This window comes from Capricornis sumatraensis, chromosome 9, assembly GCF_032405125.1.
Source record: "Capricornis sumatraensis isolate serow.1 chromosome 9, serow.2, whole genome shotgun sequence".
Classification (NCBI taxonomy): domain Eukaryota; kingdom Metazoa; phylum Chordata; class Mammalia; order Artiodactyla; family Bovidae; genus Capricornis; species Capricornis sumatraensis.
This window is the reverse complement of record NC_091077.1, coordinates 42,450,826-42,471,662: the sequence shown is the minus strand read 5'-3', so window position 1 is coordinate 42,471,662 and position 20,837 is coordinate 42,450,826. Positions and strand designations below refer to the sequence as shown.

At 43.2% G+C, this 20,837-nt stretch overlaps 1 protein-coding gene across 1 annotated transcript; it reads right to left on the bottom strand.

The window, feature by feature from the left end:
• Positions 1–8,857: 8,857 nt before the first annotated feature.
• On the bottom strand, positions 8,858–16,830 carry PGBD2 (piggyBac transposable element derived 2). Its single transcript, XM_068981064.1, has 3 exons — positions 16,709–16,830; positions 13,225–13,287; positions 8,858–10,622 (listed from the first exon to the last, which is right to left on the bottom strand). The coding sequence occupies exons 1-3, from the start codon at positions 16,828–16,830 to the stop codon at positions 8,858–8,860; spliced, it is 1,950 nt and encodes a 649-aa protein (XP_068837165.1).
• Between the last annotated feature and the right edge of the window lie 4,007 nt (positions 16,831–20,837).

The window sequence follows — 20,837 nt, the reverse complement described above, 5'->3', positions numbered from 1 at the left end:
GCTTTTTGCATCAGGTGGCCAAAATATTGGAGTTTCAGCTTCAACATCAGCCCTTCCAATGAACACCCAGGACTGATTTCCTTTAGGATGGACTGGTGGGATCTCCTTGCAGTCCAAGAGACTCTCAATAGTCTTCTTCAACACCACAATTCAAAAGTATCAATTCTTTGGCGCTCAGCTTTCTTTATAGTTCAACTCTCACATCCATACATGACCACTGGAAAAACAATAGCCTTGACTAGACGGACCTTTGTTGACAAAGTAATGTCTCTGCTTTTTAACATGCTGTCTAGGTTGGTCATAACTTTCCTTCCAAGGAGTAAGCGTCTTTTAATTTCATGGCTGCAATCACCATCTGCAGTGATTTTGGAGCCCCAAAATATACACTGCTTCCACTGTTTCCCCATCTATTTGCCATGAAGTGATGGGACTGGATGCCATGATCACTTATTTTAAGATAATAAAAAAGAAAGACTGGACAAAGAAAATCCCGAGGCAAAGCTCTCATCCACTTCCTCACTACTGTCAATGTCACATCCCTTATCAACAGACTTCCGGTAAATGGGATGCATAACCAACTCAACTCAGCAGTTAGGAAAAAGACAAATGCAGTCCCACTGCCCCTGAAAAGTTCATTGACCTATCACAAATCTCTCTCCATGGAGAACGAAGCCACATGGCAGAAACCACTTCTTTCTGATCTAGTTGGAAACCTCTCTCTGTGTGTGTTAGTTGCTTAGTCATGTCCAACATTTTGCAACCCCATGAACTCTTCTGTCCATGGGATTTTCCAGGCAAGAATACTGGAGTGGGTTGCTGTTCCTTTCTCCAGGGGATCTTCCTGGCCCAGGAACTGAACCCAGGTCTCCTGCATGGCAGGCAGATACTTTACCATGTGAGCCACCAGGGAAATCTCTGAAAATGTCTTAAAAGAGAAGATAAAGTTATCTAGTGCAGAGAAATGAGATACTACAAAAGGTAAAAAAGACTAGGAAAAGACCTGCAACAGAGTGAGGGTAAGGCAGAATGGGAAACCAACTTTTCTCTTTTTAGACTGGAGTTTCTTTGGAAGGGAGAGTCTCTAACATAAACTTAAACCTCACTGAAACAAAAATTAGTCTTTGTAGAAGACTGAAATTGTCACTGGTCCCTTATTGTCCTCTTCCTCTGAAATGAACAATTAGATGAACAGCATCCTCACTATCAGACCAAGCTGCATCAATGAATATAGTAAAGTCATTCTTAAATTCTAAATAATTGATCTAGCATGATTTCAGTTCCTTTATTTGAATCTATTTCCTTCCATGAATGATCTAGATTCCACCTCATTTGCCATTTTTATTGTGATTTAACCAGCCTCCCTGCCCCTCTGTTTTCACTTAACAATATAAATGCTAAGAACTAACTTTCTAATGCTATGTATATATATATATATATATACACACACACACACACACATATGTATAGTGTTCCAACCCTGAATGATTCCAGAATTCTGTATTAGAGCTGCCCAGTGGTGAACCAATTGCAGAATCATCTCAGGAAAAGAGCATAAACAGCCCCCAAGGACAGGACTTTTCTCAGCAACCATCTCAGGACCTTTCCGTGAGTGACGACTATGCTTTCTCCCAAGTTTTTCTTACAGCATCCTTAATTTTGAAGACTTCATACAATGCTAGAGATGCAATGACACAAATTTTAGATGAGGAAACCAAACCCATCAATGTGAGAAAGAATTTGAACCAAAGAATTAAAGCTAGAAGGAATGTCAAAGATTCAGAGTGAGGGAAACAGAGAAAGAGAGAGACTGAAAAGGAGGAAAGTAGGGAGGTTGAAGATATATTTTCTCTAAGTTAATGTAACACTAGATGACTTTATTCCAAAGATTTGACACTAGAATTTCTCAGATTTAATTCATATGACACCAGCAACAAGAGTGCAAAACAAAACCACTCAGTTACAGTGACAGAGCTACCAAGTTGCTGTCATAGTTGGTTCTGCACAATCATCCACCAAGGATGAACCCAAATGTAGACTGTTACATGCAGTTTTCTGCACTGTCAACTCTGTTCATCCCCATGATGGTTTATTGAAGTACCTGACACTCCTGGATCATTTCTGGACCATAATCACTAAGATCAAAGCTGTTATGTTCTTGGGGTGACCTAGGTATTGTGTAAGAATATTACATTCTTGAGGTAATCCAGGCAAGAATGGCCTCTTAATCCAAGGTTTCTGTGTTCATCAAACCAGGTAGCTGTTTAATATCAATAAAAAAATTGCCATCTTCCACACGTTCAAATATTACCACATGTCTGAACATACCTAATAAATAGAGCCAGAAGTAAAATGTTTATATTAACAAGATAGAAAAGCTTTGCAAAAATTTACAAAACCACACACTCTGGTTTTCCTTCCCACAATTTTTCAGATGAAATCAATCAAGGCTAAACTATGAGGCAAGGAAATAAAAGTTGACACAAGACTTCATTTTCTAGAACTATTCTCTAGAACTTCCTTGCTACCTCACTTCCACTCACCTTTTCTCCAGGTTGCTTGTCCCTGGAAACACAGATCTGACTTTCCTTCATTCAATCTGCACCTTCTTCCCTGCCCTGCTTCATCCACCAACATCCCCAAGACAGCCTCCAGCTTCTAAAGAATAAGGAAGCACTCTCAAAAGGGCTGCGGAGCACATATTTTCTTTCACTGACATCTTATTTGCTGAATGTTTCCTCTTCTGTGTCTTCTGATCTATGGCTGTCACCCTTCCACTGGTCCTGCTGAGTGCTTGGTTAGGTGGCTTGTTTTTTCTAAACCTTATGGTTTGTGCCATATATTCCACCACCAGTGTTCTGGAGCTGGTTCACACTGACTCACAAGAGCTAATTGTTAAATAATACTGCAAGTTGGTTGTTAAACCATTGATAGCATGGTGGAGGTATTCAGACTATGGCAGCTGAAAAAGACTATAAACTAATGCTTTTTATTGATCTTTTTGTCTTGGAATATTTTTTTCAAGAGCTAATTTACCAACACATCACTGTCTCCACCTACACCTTGAAGGAGAGCATCATCATTTCTTCTGTGAAATCACTGCCCTCCTGAAATTCACTTCTGAATTTCACTAGACATAGTTTTTGATTTCAGGGTTTGTTTAACCTATCCTTTTTATAACTTACCCTCCTCAACCCCTACAAGTACTCCGCCCAAGTGCTGAGCCCCTACTCTTGTGCTGCCACTGTTACAACCCCAGAGACCACCCATGTACACAGGGAAAAACAACTTATTTTTCCCTTTGATTCACTGCACACCAACACCCCTCATTTATCATTTAAGAAACAAGGACAGTTATTCTATCATTCAAGAAATAAGTGAGAGGGTAACAGGCAGGACGACCAGGGGTCTCCAAATGGAGGAAATAGGCTGCAAGTGTCAGACATTGTTTTCTCTCTCTTAAGTGGCAGGAGGAAACAAACTAGCGATACATTTTCCCTCCCCTCCTCTATATAAATTTAAAAAGAGGTTTCTCCTAAAATACTGTGTTGGCATAATGACACCTGGTTCCACCTGAACTTAACTATTCTCAAACCTTGAGTTAACCAATGCATTTTTCTTATGGAAATGTTTGTCTTAAGCTATGTTAATATATTACACATTTACCCCAGCCTTTGTCTTCAAGTTGGTTCTGCCTAATGGCTCAGAATCAACTTGACAAACCAGTATGTTATACTCAGACATTGTTTCTCTAATCTATGTAAGTGAAACTATTTGTATGGTAATCTGCCTTTCTACAAGATTCAAGTCAATTGTTTTATGTCCTGGGATGACTCATCTGGTGCCAAGATACATCTTATGGATGAGGGGCCTGGTGCCATTCTCTGAGTTTTAAGACATTCCTTTCTTTCATTAACAGACTGCTAGTAACTATATAATATCCAGCTAAAACTAGCAGGGGGGTATTCTTTCTGCCGTCTTCTGATGTCTATGTCAGAAGCTTTCTCTATCTCCTTTATACTTTAATAAAACTTTATCACATAAAAGCTCTGAGTGATCAAGCCTCGTCTCTGGCCCCAGATTGAATTCTTCTCCTCTGGAGGCCAAGAATCCTGGCGCCTTTTCGTGGCTCAGCAACAACCTTTCACAAGGACAGTTCTATCATTCAAGAACAGTTCTGAAGAGTATTAACATTCAACAAGGACAGTTCTGAAGAGTATTAAGATATTTAAACAAAACATTTGATGAAAACTGAACTGACATACCCAAGAAGCTCAAATATTCACAAGCAATAGGAAGAAACAGGAAGAAAACTACAAAGAACAGCATAATAAAATTGCTAAAAATCAGTGATAAGGAGACAGCCTTAAAGCACCTGGGGAGAAAGACACATTATGTACAGAACCAGGAGAATAAGAATTACAAGAGACTTACCAAAACAACAACAACACAAGCCAGGAGACAATGAACAGGTATCTTCAGAGTACAGAAAGAAAAACTTGTTTATGCAGCAAAAACAACTTTTCAAAACTAATGTTAGTAAAAATGCCAGAGTAAGGACTTCTGAAAATAAATTTCATACCCATAAAAGCAGTGAAAACACTGGACATTTTTCCACAATCAACTTTTTCAGACTTCTGAAAATTAAACAACAGCTTTCAGCAATCTGGTGAGGATTTACTTGAGAAAAATGGCTGAAACTTACTAAATCTGTGAGTTTTATGGCCTTTTAACTCATCTATTCTTATTGTTCCCTCTCCTGTTTAGCTATAATCCTGAAAAACAACAGCCTGAAATGGAAAAAACAGGAGCAGGGCAATAACTGGAGTGGCAAGTCAAGACTGGATCTCCTTCAAAGACCAATCCCCAGAGAATTATCATGTACTCTGTTTGCTGATTCCCTGGAAGATCACCACTAGCAAAACCATCTATATTTGATCTGACTCAGCACTCATCCAGTACAAATAGGCTCCATAGGCATTTTGAAAAAAACAATCAAAGGTGACTCTTGGAACATAGTGACTACCAAAGGCAATATATACTATTTGGGCAAAAATTGGTTAACCAAAAGACTTAAAAAGAAAACTTGGGCAACGAGATATCTATAGCAGACTCTGAAAAGCTTTCACACAGTCCTGGGATTCTTGAAGGCCGTGTGCTTTCATAGGATTGTGTACACTGCCAGAGATGTGTGCTTACTCAGGAATACCTCAGAAGCTCTAAGCACTCACTTCTGGTTAACAAGGAGGCTCAACAAAAGCTGGAGGTGAAGGCTGAGGTGAAACTGTACACTGCCTGACTGAATGCTGAAGGCAGGTCCCAACATGCAAACTGCGGTCCACAAAAAAGACTGGGAGACTTATGGGTTATAGGCTGAGGGAAGAGGGAAAATGAGTCGTTGTTCAACTGATACAGTTTCAGTTCTACAGATCTTTTGCACAACAATGTGAACATATTTAACACTACTGAACTATATATACTTAACAATAGTGAAGATAGTAAATTTTATATGTTTTACATTTGTTATTTTATAAAGACATAATTGTCTGGTAATCAATGAAGCCTTAAGACAAAGTCGTTTTCATTGTTCATTAGAACTTCAATGTTATACATGTTTCCACAGTCTGGTATACTGTTTTTTGTCTGTTTGTTTTTGTTTTAATTTTGTCCAGCTTCTTAACAACTGGAAGGATTTTGAAATGTCATTCAGAATAATCAGGACAACTTTCATATCCTTTCCAGTTAAAAGATTCGTGAATGGTTCTGCTAGAGTAGACAAGGCAGACACTCTATTCAAGGCCTTCCCTACTTGTGGGATTGGGGACCAACCATAGTTTCATTTTGTACCCTAAATTCCTTTGGGAGCATGCCAACAAGGAATGTCATCTGGCCTTGACTGCCAGTTGTGATACTTGGTACTGTCTACACAGATTCTACTGTATAGATCTGGCATCATTCAGTGGCCTGGAATAGTCTGCACATGTTCCTACATCAATTACAACTTGAGACTATCCATCAGTCTCAGCGGCAATTTTTCCTTTAGCTCTTAAGAAAGTGTTAGTCACTTAGTTGTATGTGACTCTGCGACCCCAGGGACTATAGCCTGCCATGTTCCTCTGCCCATGGAATTCTCCAGGCAAGAATACTGGAGTGGGTAGCCATTCCCTGCTCCAGGGGAGCTTCCCGACCCAGGATTGAAGCTGGGTCTCCTGCATTGCAGGCAGATTCTTTCCCATCTGAGCCACCACAGAAGTCACAATTGGCCATTCTGTAGCTTCTGGAAGCTTTACAAACTGTTCTCACAACCATTCAATTAATTCAGTTGGATGATTAGTTAGGTAAAAAATACCTGGTAAGTAAATGCTAAAATCTCAGGATCATTATGATGCAAGAGACGAAAACTGAAAAGTAAAATTTGATCAACAAACTTCTTAAAACAAATGCTTTTAAGTGTCCAGGCTAGATTCCTAAAAATGTGCCAAAGGTAGAAACATTTTTTAACGTCCATTTTGAAAGCATTTCAAACCTACAAAAGTTCCAGTGGTACTAGATAGCTAGCTCCTATTACCTATCTTCCCCAGATGTTGACATCCTACATAATCATAGTACAATTGTCAAAGGCAGGAAATGAGTATTTATAAAATGGTGTAACTTCAGACCTTATTCAAGTTTCATCAGTTATCCCACTAAACCTTTTCTGTGGAACCTGGCCAGTATCACACATTGTATTTGTTATACTTCATTGGTCTCATCTAATCTTGGACAGATCCTCCTTTTCATTTTCTTTTACAGCCTCAACACTTTCAAAAGGTATTAGCCAACTGTTCTATGAAATGTCCCTCAATTTGGGTCTATCTTGTGTTTTCTCATGATTTAGAATTCAGGTTGTATCTTCTGGGCAGGAATATCACAGTGTACCTACCATACCTGAGGTGAGATGGGTAGCACAGGGCATCTATATCTCAACACTGGTAGTATGCTGCTGCTGCTAAGTCGTTTCAGTCGTGTCCGACTCTGTGCGACCCCATAGACGGCAGCCCACCAGGCTCTGCCGTCCCTGGGATTCTCCAGGCAAGAATGCTGGAGTGGGGTGCCATTTCCTTCTCCAATGCATGAAAGTGAAAAGTCAAAGTGAAGTCACTCAGTTGTGTCCAACTCAGTGACCCCGTGGACTGCAGCCCACCAGGCTCCTCCATCCATGGGATTTTCCAGGCAACAGTACTGGAGTGGGGTGCCATTGCCTTCTCAACTTTGATTGTGGTGGTGTGCCTGATTTTCCCACTAAGTGGTTACTGTTTATTCCTTCTGGAAATCTTGTAAGGAAATTCTTGGCCCTAAGGTTAGCATCTATGGATAGTCATTGCCTGCAGAATGACTGCTGTGACATTTGCCAAATAGCAGTATTTTATTTCCATCCTCCCTTCTCCATTTATTTGTTGGGATTCTACTAAAAGAAGGATCTGTCCCTTTTCTCCCTTTTATTTACATCACAAGGGACCAGACATTTGCTTTTCTATGGGTATAAACAATTTTTAAGATTTTGGATGGACCTGTTAGATCACCTTCAGAAAGGCTGTGCAGATTCATACTTCCTCAGGTACTGCATGAGTCTGTCACCTTTCTATACCCATACCAACAGGAATTATGTACAGATAAATTAATTGGTTTAAAAAAGGATATCTCAGTTCAGTTCAGTTGCTCAGTTGTGTCCGACTCTTTACAACCCCATGGACTGCACCACCCCTGGCTTCCCTGTCCATCACGTATGTATCTTCACTGTTCATCTTCCATTTGTTCTTTTATATATAAGCGCACATTTTATTCTTGCCACCTATGTGTTTATAAGATCTTTTGGCACTGAAGATACTACTACAAATGGAATAATGTGAAACATATCTTCTCAATTTCCTGGTGTTTTCCTTTGCTAATGGATGTTTTAGTTTTATATGGTCAAATATATTAATATACTCTTTTTATTTGTGCTATTGTAGCAAGTTCTTTCCCAAATAAAAATACTCAACATGCTCTCTTAGGTTTTTTATTAAGTCCAAATTTTTATATGTATTTCTTATATTCTTCTGGATTATATTCCACTAGGCTTTCCAATATAAACTTTTTTCTTTGTTTCAATACTTTCCCCCAAAGTTCAGGAATTTTTAAAGGCAGATATTAAATCATTGGGGAAATATATTTAATCTTTAATAAATGATGCTGACCATCCTTTTGGGTGAAAAAATTCCCTCCTTCACACTATTTATAAAAATGGATTCCATATGGATATACATGTATTAGGAAAATATTTTTTATCAAGAAAATACAAACTCTATAAATCTAGTCAGCTGGATAAATAATGGCAGATTATCTATCCCTGGAAAGTTTGCTAGCATTAGATAAAAGTGAAATAAATATGACTAAGATATCCTTCATCATATTGATACAATATTGCCTATATCAGATTAGTATAACTGATAGCATATACTATAAAATCTTTTTACTGTTCACAAGTTTCTCTAAGGTTTTGGTTACATTCAATTGTCCTTACCAGACAGCTATACCCCAAAGGAAGAATTTTATTTGAATAAAAAGGGCCCATAAGTTGAAATAAATAGCTGTATAAAATATATCTTTACAAAAATTTATGATTACTAATATAAATATTAATGTATATTACATATAAGCATAATAGAATATAATTAAAAGGTAACTGTAATGAAAATGGGGAAAAACACAAAACCAAATCAAGGACTCAGGTCTCTTTTTGTCAACACCACACATAAGTGCCCCAAATGCTCTATGTAATTAGCTGTAAACATCTCATTGCAAACCAAATATCCAGAGGGCTCCCTCTGCCCATCAGGCATTACCGGATGTGGTATGCCCTGAAGCACTTGGCATGGACGCCCTTCTGGCACTTCTCGCAGCGGGTGTTGGTCTGTGAGTGGCACAGGGCACACCGGGTCCTCTTGTCCTGGTGGATGATCCAGTGCCCAATCATGTCGAAGCGGCTCTCAGTTTCCAACCGCCTGCTTCTCCTCCCTTGGGATGATGTGTCTGCATTGCTCTCTAAGTACACACAGGCCACATATCTTCGGAAGGCCAGGAGGTCCACCTGGGCATCACGGGAGCATATCCTATGCAGCTGCCAAGCATTGTTAAGAGCTGCATCAATAACATAACCAATGAAACTCGAGTACCACTTCATACCCCGGATCTTCACCTTGTACTTGGCGATGTTCTGGTCCATACGGCCGACACCCCCCACCTTCTCCTGGTACAGTCTCAGCAGGGATGGCTGATGAACCTGGGTCTGCATCTTGGCTGCTCCTGAGTGATGGCTCGTCAGCCCCACCGGCTCTATGCCCACAGCATTGGAGCAGATGTTGACCACACTGCTATCGTGCCAGCGGCACACAATGATCTCCTCACTCTCATCAACTTTGTAATCAAACGAACCCCTCTTCATTTTCTTCAGTTCTTTGGGATCTTTAAGGGGACAACGCTCAGTTCTGTACTCACGAACAGTTCCTGTGGCCTTCACTCCTTTCTTCCTTAAAATGGACATCAATTTGACACTTGTAAAAACCTTGTCAAAAAATATGTGGTATGGCAGACAGCCACGCGTCTGAAGTGCGTCCACAAATTTCACTACCATACTGCCTCCCAGGTCCAGGCCCCTGTCTGGCTTAGTGAACAGTGTGCCCTGGGAGGGCTCAAACCACACCAGATAGCCCCTGCTGGTTGTCCCACACCAGATCTTGTAGCCCAGCCGCACAGGCTTCCCTGCAGGCAGCTGCTTAGACCCCCGGTATCCAAAGTATTCACACATGGATTCGCCAAAGCTATAGAACTCTTCCAAGGGTGCATGTTTCCGGAAATTGTAGTTCATGCGTACAATGAGAGGCCTGACCTTGGCAAACCTATCACTTTCATCAAGCTCATTGTTATCTGCAAAATGCAGGTATGAGAAGATCAGTTCAAATCTGTCCCTTCGAATTGCATCAGCCACAAGATGGTGATGTGAGTCAGGAGATGTTTCCCAAAACATCCTTCTCCTTGGATAAGAGATATACCCACTTAAAATCAAAATGCCCAAGACACACTTCAATTCCTGGGCTGTGAGACCCAGGTTGACATTTTTCTGCCGAGCATAACGATTGGTTTCATTAACAATAAAATTAATCGTTCCTTCATCAAAAAACAGTTCAAAGAGACCTACAGGACTCAGTTCCTGGCTTTTGAGATCTTCCATATGAGGATCTGTTGCTGTCCAACTGCTGAAGTCCGGGCGGATATCTCTTTTGGTCCAAATACGTTGAGGTTCCACTACTGCCTTCCGCTTCTTCGTGGCTGGCTGCAGCTGCAGGTCATCCTCCTCCTCCTCCCCAGTGCCAGAGTCCTCAGGGACCACAAAAGCATGCAGCACATTACCAGGCACATGGGTTCCTCGCTGGCCATCTTCATCACCTGAGTCTTCATCAGTGAAGTCCCCTGCAGCATTTTTGGGCGGTGCAATGAAGATCTCCTCCCTACTGTGGCCAGATTCCTTCTCTTCCAGAGCATTCAGAACCTCAAGTAACTTCACAGACTTCAGCTTTGAGCTGGTACTTCTCCCAGTAGAGAGGCCGCTGCAATGACAGGAAACAGAATGAAGAGAGGCCATGCAGGAAAGCTAGTGCTTCAGCAGAAAACTCCACCAAACCACTGCTCAAGAGGGGGGCACACCCACTGTAACAGCATCTCAGATCCAACACCACCAGGCAATGCGCCAGATAAGTCAATGTTCCAGACAAACACAGATTACTCTTCTAATCTGTGCTTTAATAAAGGGAGGCATTCTAAAGAGGTATTCCATACTTCCTTTCCTTCTCAAGTCTTTGAATAGAGGATTCCCTCTAGTGATGAGTCCAGACGCCACGGTCATCACCTGGTTAACAGTAACTGCCGATTGGAAGGCTGGGCTGCTGAAGTGACCTCCACTGATGTCTCTTGACTTAGTGACCAGAGCAGCCCTGCTTTTGTGCTTCTGCCTTACCTCTCTCTTCCCTTGTTCTTACTCACTTGACAAATATAAGTTTCCTCACTTCCCAAATTCTCATTATCCTTACCTGAACTCTCACTACCCAAATTCAAGACCTAGCCAGATTCAGACAGATTTTCAGATGGTTCCCGCAACATCTGTATACTGCCTGCCAAATGGATTGAAAACATGGAAACCCCTGCTATTCTAATTCATGCCTGTCCATGTGGAACCAAATACAAAAACATGGAAACCCCTGCTATTCTAATTCTGCCTGTCCATGTGGGAACCAAATACAAGAGATGTTTGTATTTAGTGCTGCTCAGGGACTACAGTGGCCATACTCCACTCCCCAACCTGCATAGCACTTGTTTCCAAATGAAGGAAACAAATGACATATCAACAAGCAAGTAGCTATACAGGATGGCATCAGGTAGTGATGAGAGCCATCCTGAAAAAGGGACAGAGAATACAGCTGTATTCAAGTAGCTGGGGGTGCTACTTTAGACAGATGATGAGGGAAGGCTTACAGGGCAGACAGACTGGCAACATGAAGGAGTGAGCCTTGCAGACAGTTGGACACAGGGTATCCCAGATGGAGAGAACTGCAGGTACAGGCACAAGGCCCTGTGGCCGAAGGGACTTGATGTCTATGAAGAGCAAGGAGGTTAGTGACACTGCAGACCACAGTGAGGGGAGAAGAGTAGAGCAGAGGTAGCTAGGTCCAGGGCCAAGGCTCCACAGGGTTCCAGAGTCCTGATGAGGACTTCCAGGTTATCAGAGGAAGTCCCTAAGGGGGATGGAGCAGGACAGTGAGCAGTCAGTACATCACTGTGGCTATGAGAACAGACTGGACTTGAGTAGGTGGGCACGCTGATGTCCTATTTCCTGGCCACTGCATGAGAGAAAAGCCACACACCAGAGGGAGGATGAGATTTTACCATGAAGTTATTTCCCTGCAGGCCTGCCTTCTAGTTTTGGAGTTTAGGTTGCATTAGAGACTCACTCCAATCTCACTTTCAGGGCATTGGCTCCACCAGCCCCCATGCTAGAGGCTAGGGCACAAGACATCTGACCTCTGGGGAGATGAAGTACACCTCAAGCTCCCTGGGCCAGCCAGAAAGGGAGAGGAAACCTGAAGCTCTGCCTCTCCACAGACCTCAAACGAAGACATGTTCTCAAAGAGCATCAGCCCTTTTCATGCCTCCTCCAGCCACCCATGGTCTATAGCAGCAGATCCAGACCTGCCCAGCCATGGTCTTGGCTAATCTCACCACTCAAGCTGTTGTGCACCCACAGGCCCTCAAACACCTTCTCTGCCTGGCTATTCACACCCTATAGTGAGAAAGCCTGCAGGAACTGAGGCAGCCCCACACAGAACCCTCTTGTGTCTTGAAGGATAGGGAAAGCAAATCACATCTTTAGATCAAGTGTGGAACTAGAGCTACACAGCTGCATCCACACTCCCTTGTCTGCCTTGCCTTTTCTCCTATCTTCCTTTCTCCTCTCCCTCCTTGGTGCTTCATAGACAACAAGTGCTTAGGATGGCTGGCAGGACTGAGAGCTGAAAATGTTATAAACTTGGCCATTCTAAAGCAAAGGGGTAAATACAGTTAGCCTTGAATAACACAGGTTTGAATTATGTAAACTAAGAGAAGACTCTTGAGAGTCTCCTGGACTGCAAGGAGATCAAACCAGTCCATCCTAAAGGAATTCAGTCCTGAATATTCACTGGAAGGACTGATGCTGAAGCTGAAGCTCCAGTACTTTGGCCACCTGCTGCAAAGAACTGACTCACTGGAAAAGACTCTGATGCTGGGAAAGATTAAGGGCAGGAGGAGAAGGGGACAACAGAGGATGAGATGGTTGGATGGCATCACTGACTCGATGGACATGAATTTGAGCAAGTTCCGGGAGTTGGTGATGGACAGGAGGCCTGGCGTGCTGCAGTCAGTGGGGTCGCAAAGAGTCGGACACAACTGAGAGACTGAACTGAACTGAACTCTGTGAGTTCACTTATACATGGATTCTTTTTCAGTAAATATGTACTAGAGTACTACACGATCCTCAGTTGGAGCCAGCAGTGCAGAGGGCTCCATTATAAAGTTACACACAGATTTGTGAATGCACAGAGGTGAGCAACCCTAGTACCCATGTGTTGAAGAGTCAACTATACTTGCATAAAGCCTTTCTTCAAACATTATTCCTACCTTGAAGATGAAGCCATGATATACTGGGAACACAGGTTATCTTTACTTGCAGAGTCTAAGAATCTGTAAGAAAATGGAAGTCAGTTTTAAGAAATCATATGCAAGACAATAGGACCTTCTCTATCATTTGAGGGAAAAAAATCTCCAGATTCACTACCAACCAGAGGGAACTGGATCAAGTACACACAGAAAATTATGTGTAGTTGACTAGCTAGTCAGAGGAGAAAAGAAGAAGCTCCTCCATCTCACACCTCACAACAAAACACATTCTGGGACAGGGTTTCCCATAATCAGAACTATTGGCATTGTGTTTGTTGTAGCTGGCTTTCCTATGTATTATGTGATGTTTAACAGCATCCCAGGCCTCCATTTATTACATACCAGTAGAACAACTGTCCCACTAATTGTGAAAAACAAAACGGTTTCTAGACATCACCAAGTGTTCCCTGCTACTGTCCTACGTCAGTGCTGCCAATAGAACTTGCCACAATGATAGAAATATTTTGTATCAGTGCTGTCCAATAGAGTAGGCATGAGACACATGTGGAGATTAAGCACCGGATATATGGCTAGTGTGACTGAGACACTGAATTTTTAATTTTATGTAATTTTTAGTAATTCTAATTTACATAGTCACATGTGGACTGTAGCTACTTTTTAGACGGTGAAGTTCTAGATTGATTAAGCACTAATTGCAAAAAAAAAAAAAAAGGAAAACTTTAAAACTTTTGAAGTATATTAATGACCACAGCATGGGGAAACTTTTCTTTTAGAAAACACAGAAACTCAAAGGAGGATGGACAATTTGAACTATATCAAACTTCCAACAAATCTGTAGTAGGTTGTTTTTGAACTGTGGTGTTGGAGAAGACTCTTGAGAGTCTGTTGGACTGCAAGGAGGTCAAACCAGTCAATCCTAGAGGAAATCAACCTTGAATATTCACTGAAGGACTGATGCTGAAGCTGAAGCTCCAGTTATTTGGCCACGTGATATGAAGAACTGTCTCACTGGAAAAGACCCTGATGCTGAGAAAGATTGAAGGCAGGAGACGGGACGACAGAGGACACAATGGTTGGATGGCATCACCGACTCAGTGGACATGAGTTTGAGCAAGCTCTGGGAGATGGTGAAGGACAGGGAAGCCTGGTGTGCTGCAGTCCATGGGGTCGAAAAGAGTTGGACATGACTCAGTGACTGAACTGACTGATCCCTAGAAGCCAACACAGTCCCTGGCATGTAACAGGCACACAGTAAATACTTTCTGAACTGAACAACTTCTGTTGAAGAACAAATGGCCATACTACAGGGCATTCTCCTAATTCTATAGCAGGCTTTCATTTTCATTTTAACTTTTTGGCTTTAAGACAGCTATTTACTAAAGTACTAAGGAACTCAATACTTAATTCACCCTAACAAAAATGCATTCCTAAAGATTCTCTAAAACTTTGCATAGGAAATGTCTAGCAATGGAGAGCCAACTGATACAGTGGACTCAAACAAGAACAGAAGGGATAGCTAGGCAGAAAGGGTAGGAAAAGCCATTTCTCTCTTTCTCTGGCTGTGCTCCTCAGTCCCTCCATTTCCTATTGTATGGCCCTTCCATCCTTCTTGCTCTTCTTGACAGAACCACCAGAGGAACTGGACACGAGTAAACAGTGCCTCTGCAGGCTAAGCAAATTCCCAACGGGAATGATTTCCAGAAAGAGACACTCCTTTAGCAAACACATAAGTGACTACTAGACACCTAAGCATGTATAAAATCACTACTCTAACAAGGCTACCAAAAAGAAGAGGTAGGCGAGATTAAGATCTACAAAACAGGACTTGGTTAGATCTAGTCAGGAAAGTCACAGAACTTCTTTCTAAGCAAAGGATAATTAGACCTCCCCTAGGAAAGAGACCCTCCAAAAGAGTACAAATTCCCCGAGGAGGCAGAGAACAGCATCCCAAGCAGAGGAAACAGCAAATAAGCGGGAAAGCAAAGACAATTAGGACAGAGAGAACCCAAGGGAGAGGGTGTACAAAGAGACTGGATCAGCTATGCCATGTCTTGAAGGCACTGTTTAAAGAGACTTATCTTTATCGTAAAGCAAAGGGAAATCAAAAAAGGTTATAGGCAGAGCATGACACAGTGGAGTTTACATTTTAATAAGTTTATTCTGACTGTGGTATAGATAGCTGAGTGGGGGCACCAAAGCAGATGTAGGGAGATAAGAGCAATAATCAGGATGGTGGGGCTTATGGCAAAAAGTGGGCCAGTCCAAGTAGGATTCAAATAGTAAACCAACAAGTTTGGATCATTGAGGGGAAGGGAGAGGGCTGATCAGGGAGGCCTCCCAGAGTTAAGGCTTAGTGGCTAGGGTAGGGTGGTGCCATTCACAGAGGCCAGGAGCACAAGAACGGCATGAGATGTGGGTGATTTGGAGCTGTGTCTTGCACATATTGGGATGGAAATGCCTTTGAGATAACCCAGAAAGGTACTGAAAGGCCACAGTCCCTCTGGGTCTGAGAAGTGGCCTGGGCTAAAATCATTAGTGAGTCAGTTTTCTGAGGATTCGTGGAAGCCCCAAAGCCACAAGAATCCCTGAAGCCACCGGTGATACCCAGGGAGGAAGCCCACATTGAAAGAGAAGCTGGAAAAGGAGGACATCTTCAGAGATGTCTAAGAGATCTAAGGGCAGGAGGTTGACCTGAGAGATAGAAAAACCAGGAGATGCTGAGCAGTCAAGGGCCAGATGTGTCAAGGCACAGGTGTGCAAAGCTGTGGCTCAGTTGGACATTCTCCGTTGGACATTCCCAGAGGCTCAGCTGGACATTCTCAACTGGCTCTGGCACCCAGGAAGAAAAGGCTCTTAGATTTGAGATCTGATGTTCCTAGAGCCATTCTGAAGGATCTTGGAGGTGAGGGGACCTCTAGTGCTTAAGATATTAAATTTTCCAATGAGACAGGACATCTAAATGGAACTAAATCCTTACTTGGATCCTATACCACAAAAAGGAAATGGTTGAGAAGAGCAAAAAAATTCTGAACGAGGCCTGTAGATCTTTGGTGTCCTGGTTCCACTAACTGCTCTCTTAAGTAAGATGTTAACATTTGGGGAACCCAGGTGACTCGAATGTAGAGATTCTTTGTATTAGTTTTCAAAATTTTCTCATTTTTTAAAGTTACTTAGAAAAAACATTTTTTAATAAGACATTTTATAAACGTAAATGCCTCAAAGTCAAGCCAGGTGCAAAACGGCTCAAGAAAGGCCTTTGTGAGTGAGATCGGGGGCCCTCCTTCTCATACTCATCTCAATGCTAAACAAAAAAGGGGAAGAGAGGAAAACAAAGATGCTATGCAACCTCAGCGATCCCAGAAGCAGGCAGAAACTGTGGAAATGCCAAAAGCGCCCTTCACACAGCGTATCCCCACTTAGAACCCCCTTCTCTCCCTAAAGGGCAAGGCCTCTAAGCCCGCCCGATCCCGCCGACCCCGCCCACAGATGTCCACCCGCTCCGCCCCCAGCGTCAGCCCGCCCCAGCCCCAGCTCGGCCCACAGCAGTCCTTCCAGCCCCAGCCCGGCCTTGCCCCGCCCCCGATCCCGCCCAAGGGCCCTAGCCATTCCTCCCTCAGCACATCCTGCGTTAGCGGGCCCCCGCTTCTCCCACAGCCCAGCCTAGCCCAAAGGCTCCCACCCCCACGCTCGCTCCGCCCCAGTTGACCCCGCCCCGGTGCCGGCCCCGCCTTCCGCCCCAAAGGGGGACCCCCTCAAACGGCTCTCTGAACTCGAAGCCCCGAGGTCCGTTGTGCCTGTACCAGTCACACCTACTCACCGTCCGCCCGCGGCAACGAGGCCCAACGCCCGGGGCACCGTTGAGAAAAAACATCGCTACGGTCCGCCGCTCCCACATCCAAGAGGGGTATAGTAGGCGGTGCAAGCGGAGCGACCTCGATCTGCGATGAACAGACTGGAGCCTCGTGTTTCGTGCCAGATACCACTCGTAGCGCGGAGCCTAGAGCGCCTCGGCGTTGCTGGCATCGGCCGTCGCGGCAGCGCAACGTCCGGCAAGAGAGCGCTCCACTCGCCTTCGGCCCGCCTTCCGCTCCCCGCCCAAGACACACCCCTGCTTAGGACACGCCCCCGATCCCAGCAACCAACGAGACTTTGGGGCTTCCGCGGTGCTTAGGGGAAACCCGGAAGCGCCTGTGAAGCCGGGGCCAGGGCAGTGAAATATACTCGGTCCCTCTTGCCCCCTCCACTTGCCCGGTTCCTTTACTTGCTAGCCTAGGCACTTTCCTCTCTATTACTAACGGAGCCACTAAACCTTTTTTCTCTCTGGTGGTTCTCCAATATAATTCAACAACAGCTTCGCTTGGGAACATGATAGAAATGCATATTCTGGGGCTCCATCCCAGAAATACCTAATCAGAAATTCCGAGGCTTGGCCCAGTAATCTGGATAACCTGCTCAACTTTACACCTTGGACTTTTTAGTGTGGATAATTCTTTGTCGTGGAGGCCTGTCCTGTGTATTGCAGGTAGGATCACCAGATATAAATCAGGGTGCTCAGTTAAGTTCGACTCTCAGATAAAATATATACCCCAAGGTTAATAGATTGGCATGCTGCAGTCCATAGGGCAGCAAAGAGTTGGACAAGACTAAACAATAAGATTAATCTAGCAGTTAAGTATTTCATCTGGTGACGCTGTTGTTCAGTCCCTCAGTCTTGTCCAATTCTTTGTGACCCTATGGACTGACTGCACGCAGCATGCCAGGCTTCCCTGTCCTTCACCATCTCCCAAAGTTTGCTCAAGCTCATGTCCGCTGAGTCGGTGATGCCATCCAACCACTTCATCCTCTGTCTCCCTCTTCTCCCCATGCCCTCAATCTTTCCCAGCATCAGGGTCTTTTCCAATTGGCTTTTCCCATCAGGTGGCAAGGTATTGGAGTTTCAACTTCAGCATCAGTCCTTCCAATGAGTATTCAGGGATGATTTCCTTTAGGATTACTGGTTTGACCTCCTTGTTGCCCAAGGGACTCTCAAGAGTCTTCTCTAGTACCACAGTTCAAAAGCATCAATTCTTCAGCACCCAGCCTTCTTTATGGTCCAAATTTCACATCTGTACTTGACTACTGGAAAAACCATAGCTTTGAATATGTGAACCTTTATCAGCAAAGTGATATCTCTGCTTTTTAATGGTAGGTTTGTCAAGCTTTTCTTCCATGAAGCAAGCATCTTCTAATTTCATAACTGCAGTCACCATTCACAGTGATTTTGGAGCCCAAGAAAATTAAGTCTCTCACTGTTTCCATTTTTTCACCATCTGTTTGCCATGAAGTGATGGAACCAAAATGCCATGATCTTAGTGTTTTGAATTTGGAGTTTTAAGCCAGCTTTTTCACTCTCCTCTTTCATCAAGTGGCTCTTTAGTTCCTCTTTGCTTTCTGCATAAGGGTGGTGTCATCTGCATATCTGAGGTTATTGATATTTCTCCTGCAAGCTTGATTCCAGCTTGTGATTTATCCAGCCCAATGTTTTGCGTGATATACTCTGCATATAAGTTAAATAAGCAGGGTGACAATGTGCAGTCTTGACATATTCCTTTCCCAGTTTTGAACCAGTCCATTATTCCATGTCTGGTTCTAACTGTTACTTCTTGACCAACATACAGGTTTCTCAGGAGGCAGGTAAGGTGGTCTGGTATTTCCATCTCTTTAAGAATTTTCCAGTTTGTTGTAATCCAGACAGTCAAAGTCTTTCTCATAGTCAGTGAAGCAGAAGTAGGTATTTTTCTGGAATTCTCTTGCTTTTCCTGTGACCCAACAGATGTTGGCAATTTGATTTTTGGTTCCTCTGACTTTTTAAAATCCAGCTTGTGCATCTTGAAGTTCTTGGTTCAAGTACTGTTGAAGCCTAGCTTGAAGGATTTTGAGCATTACCTTCCTAGCATGTGAAATGAGCACAGTTGTGCAGTCATTTGAACATTCTTTGGCATTGCTCTTCTTTGAGATTGGAATGAAAGCTGACCTTTTCCTGTGGCCACTACTGAGTTTTCCAAATTTGCTGGCATATTGAGTGCAGCCTTTTTATACTGTTCATGGAGTTTTTGTGGCAAGAATACTGGAGTGGTTTGCCGTTCCCTCCTCCAGGAGATCAAACCAGTCAATCCTAAGGGATATCAGCCCTGAATATTCATTGGAAGGGCTGATGCTAAAGCTGAATCTCCAATACTTTGGCTACCTGATGTGAAGAGCAAACTTACTGGAAAAGACCCTGATGCTGGGAAAGACTCAAGGCAAAAGGAGAAGAGGGCAGCAGATGTTTGGATGGCATCAGTGATTCAGTGGACATGAACTTAGTGAACTCTGGGAGATGGTAAGGGACAGGGAGGCCTGGTGTGCTGCAGTCCATGGGGGCACAAGGAATCAGACACAACTTAGTGACTGAACAACAACGAGTGAAGCACTTTAACAGAATCATCTTTTAGGATTTGAAATAGCTCAGCTGGAATTCCATCGCCTGCATTAGCTTTGTTCATAGTAATGCTTCCTAAGGCTCACTTGACTTCACACTCCAGGATACCTGGTTCTATGGGAATGACCACACCATCATGGTTATCCAGGTCATTAAGACCTTTTTTGCTGATTCTACCTATAGGTATTTTTATTTGCTAAATCTAGTAGCACTGAGTTAGGATTTTGAGCATCCCTTGGCTGTATCCACTAGGGGCCAGTAGCAAACCACACCCCCTGTTCCACCAGTTATGATAACATCAACTACAAACTGGTACTTGCCATGGGTGCTTTCCATCTACTTCTACAAGGATTAAGTCATGTGCTGCTGCAGCTGCTGACCTTCAACACCCCGTGAAGGAGTTGAGGCTGGAGAGAAGAAATGAGGCGCTCTGTGCTCAGAGAAAAACTGGCAGGACAGGTTCTTCAGATAGTTAAGTATTCTCAGGAGCTGATTTTATGAGCCCAATTCTCATATCATCTCATATCTAGAAGAGCACCAAAATCTTTCATGGTGATGACTGTTTCTTGTGACTAGCAGAAGCTTCACGAGACTAGTAGAAACTTTTTGGAAAATATGTGCTCGATTGCAGGTACTCCCCCCATTACTAAAATCACATATATACTGATCTTTCTCCCTTGCCTCTGTGGAGCAGTTTCTCAGAGGTATCTGAGGTGCTGTCTCCCGAACTGCAGTCCTCATTTTTGCCTCAAATAAAACTTAACTCTCACACTGTGCCTTTTTTTTTTTTTTAGTTGACAACAACTAAAATTGTCTGCAGGTGCTCTGAAGGAGGTGGTGGGCAAAGTCCCCCTTCCACCCAGGATTACACCCATCTCCTCCCTATACACACACTTTGAGACTCAGCTCCATAAGGTATATATGAGTGTACTTTACAGTAAAAGGTGCCTTGACCTCCAAGGGATTTTCTAAACACAAAAATCCCTGGGACCAAATCGTGCTAAATATTCAAGAAGGGGGCCAAGTAGTAAAGATTCTGTATTGGCTTCTCTAAGTTGGCATTTCTCCATAAGGATTTTGGTTAGTGTAAAGTGTAAACCACCTAGGTCAGGAAAATAAGTCATCATCCTCATTTGTGAGATTCTGGAGCCAA

Bases quoted from the DNA above. Each gene is read 5' to 3' on its own strand.
- PGBD2 (XM_068981064.1), bottom strand. From the start codon at position 16,830: ATGGCTAGGGCCCTTGGGCGGGATCGGGGGCGGGGCAAGGCCGGGCTG. The intron at 13,288-16,708 runs GTGGGCGGGGTC...ATTTTCTTACAG, and splicing joins GGCGGAGCGGGTGGACATCT to ATTCTTAGACTCTGCAAGTA. The intron at 10,623-13,224 runs GTAGGAATAATG...CTGTCATTGCAG, and splicing joins ATCATGGCTTCATCTTCAAG to CGGCCTCTCTACTGGGAGAA.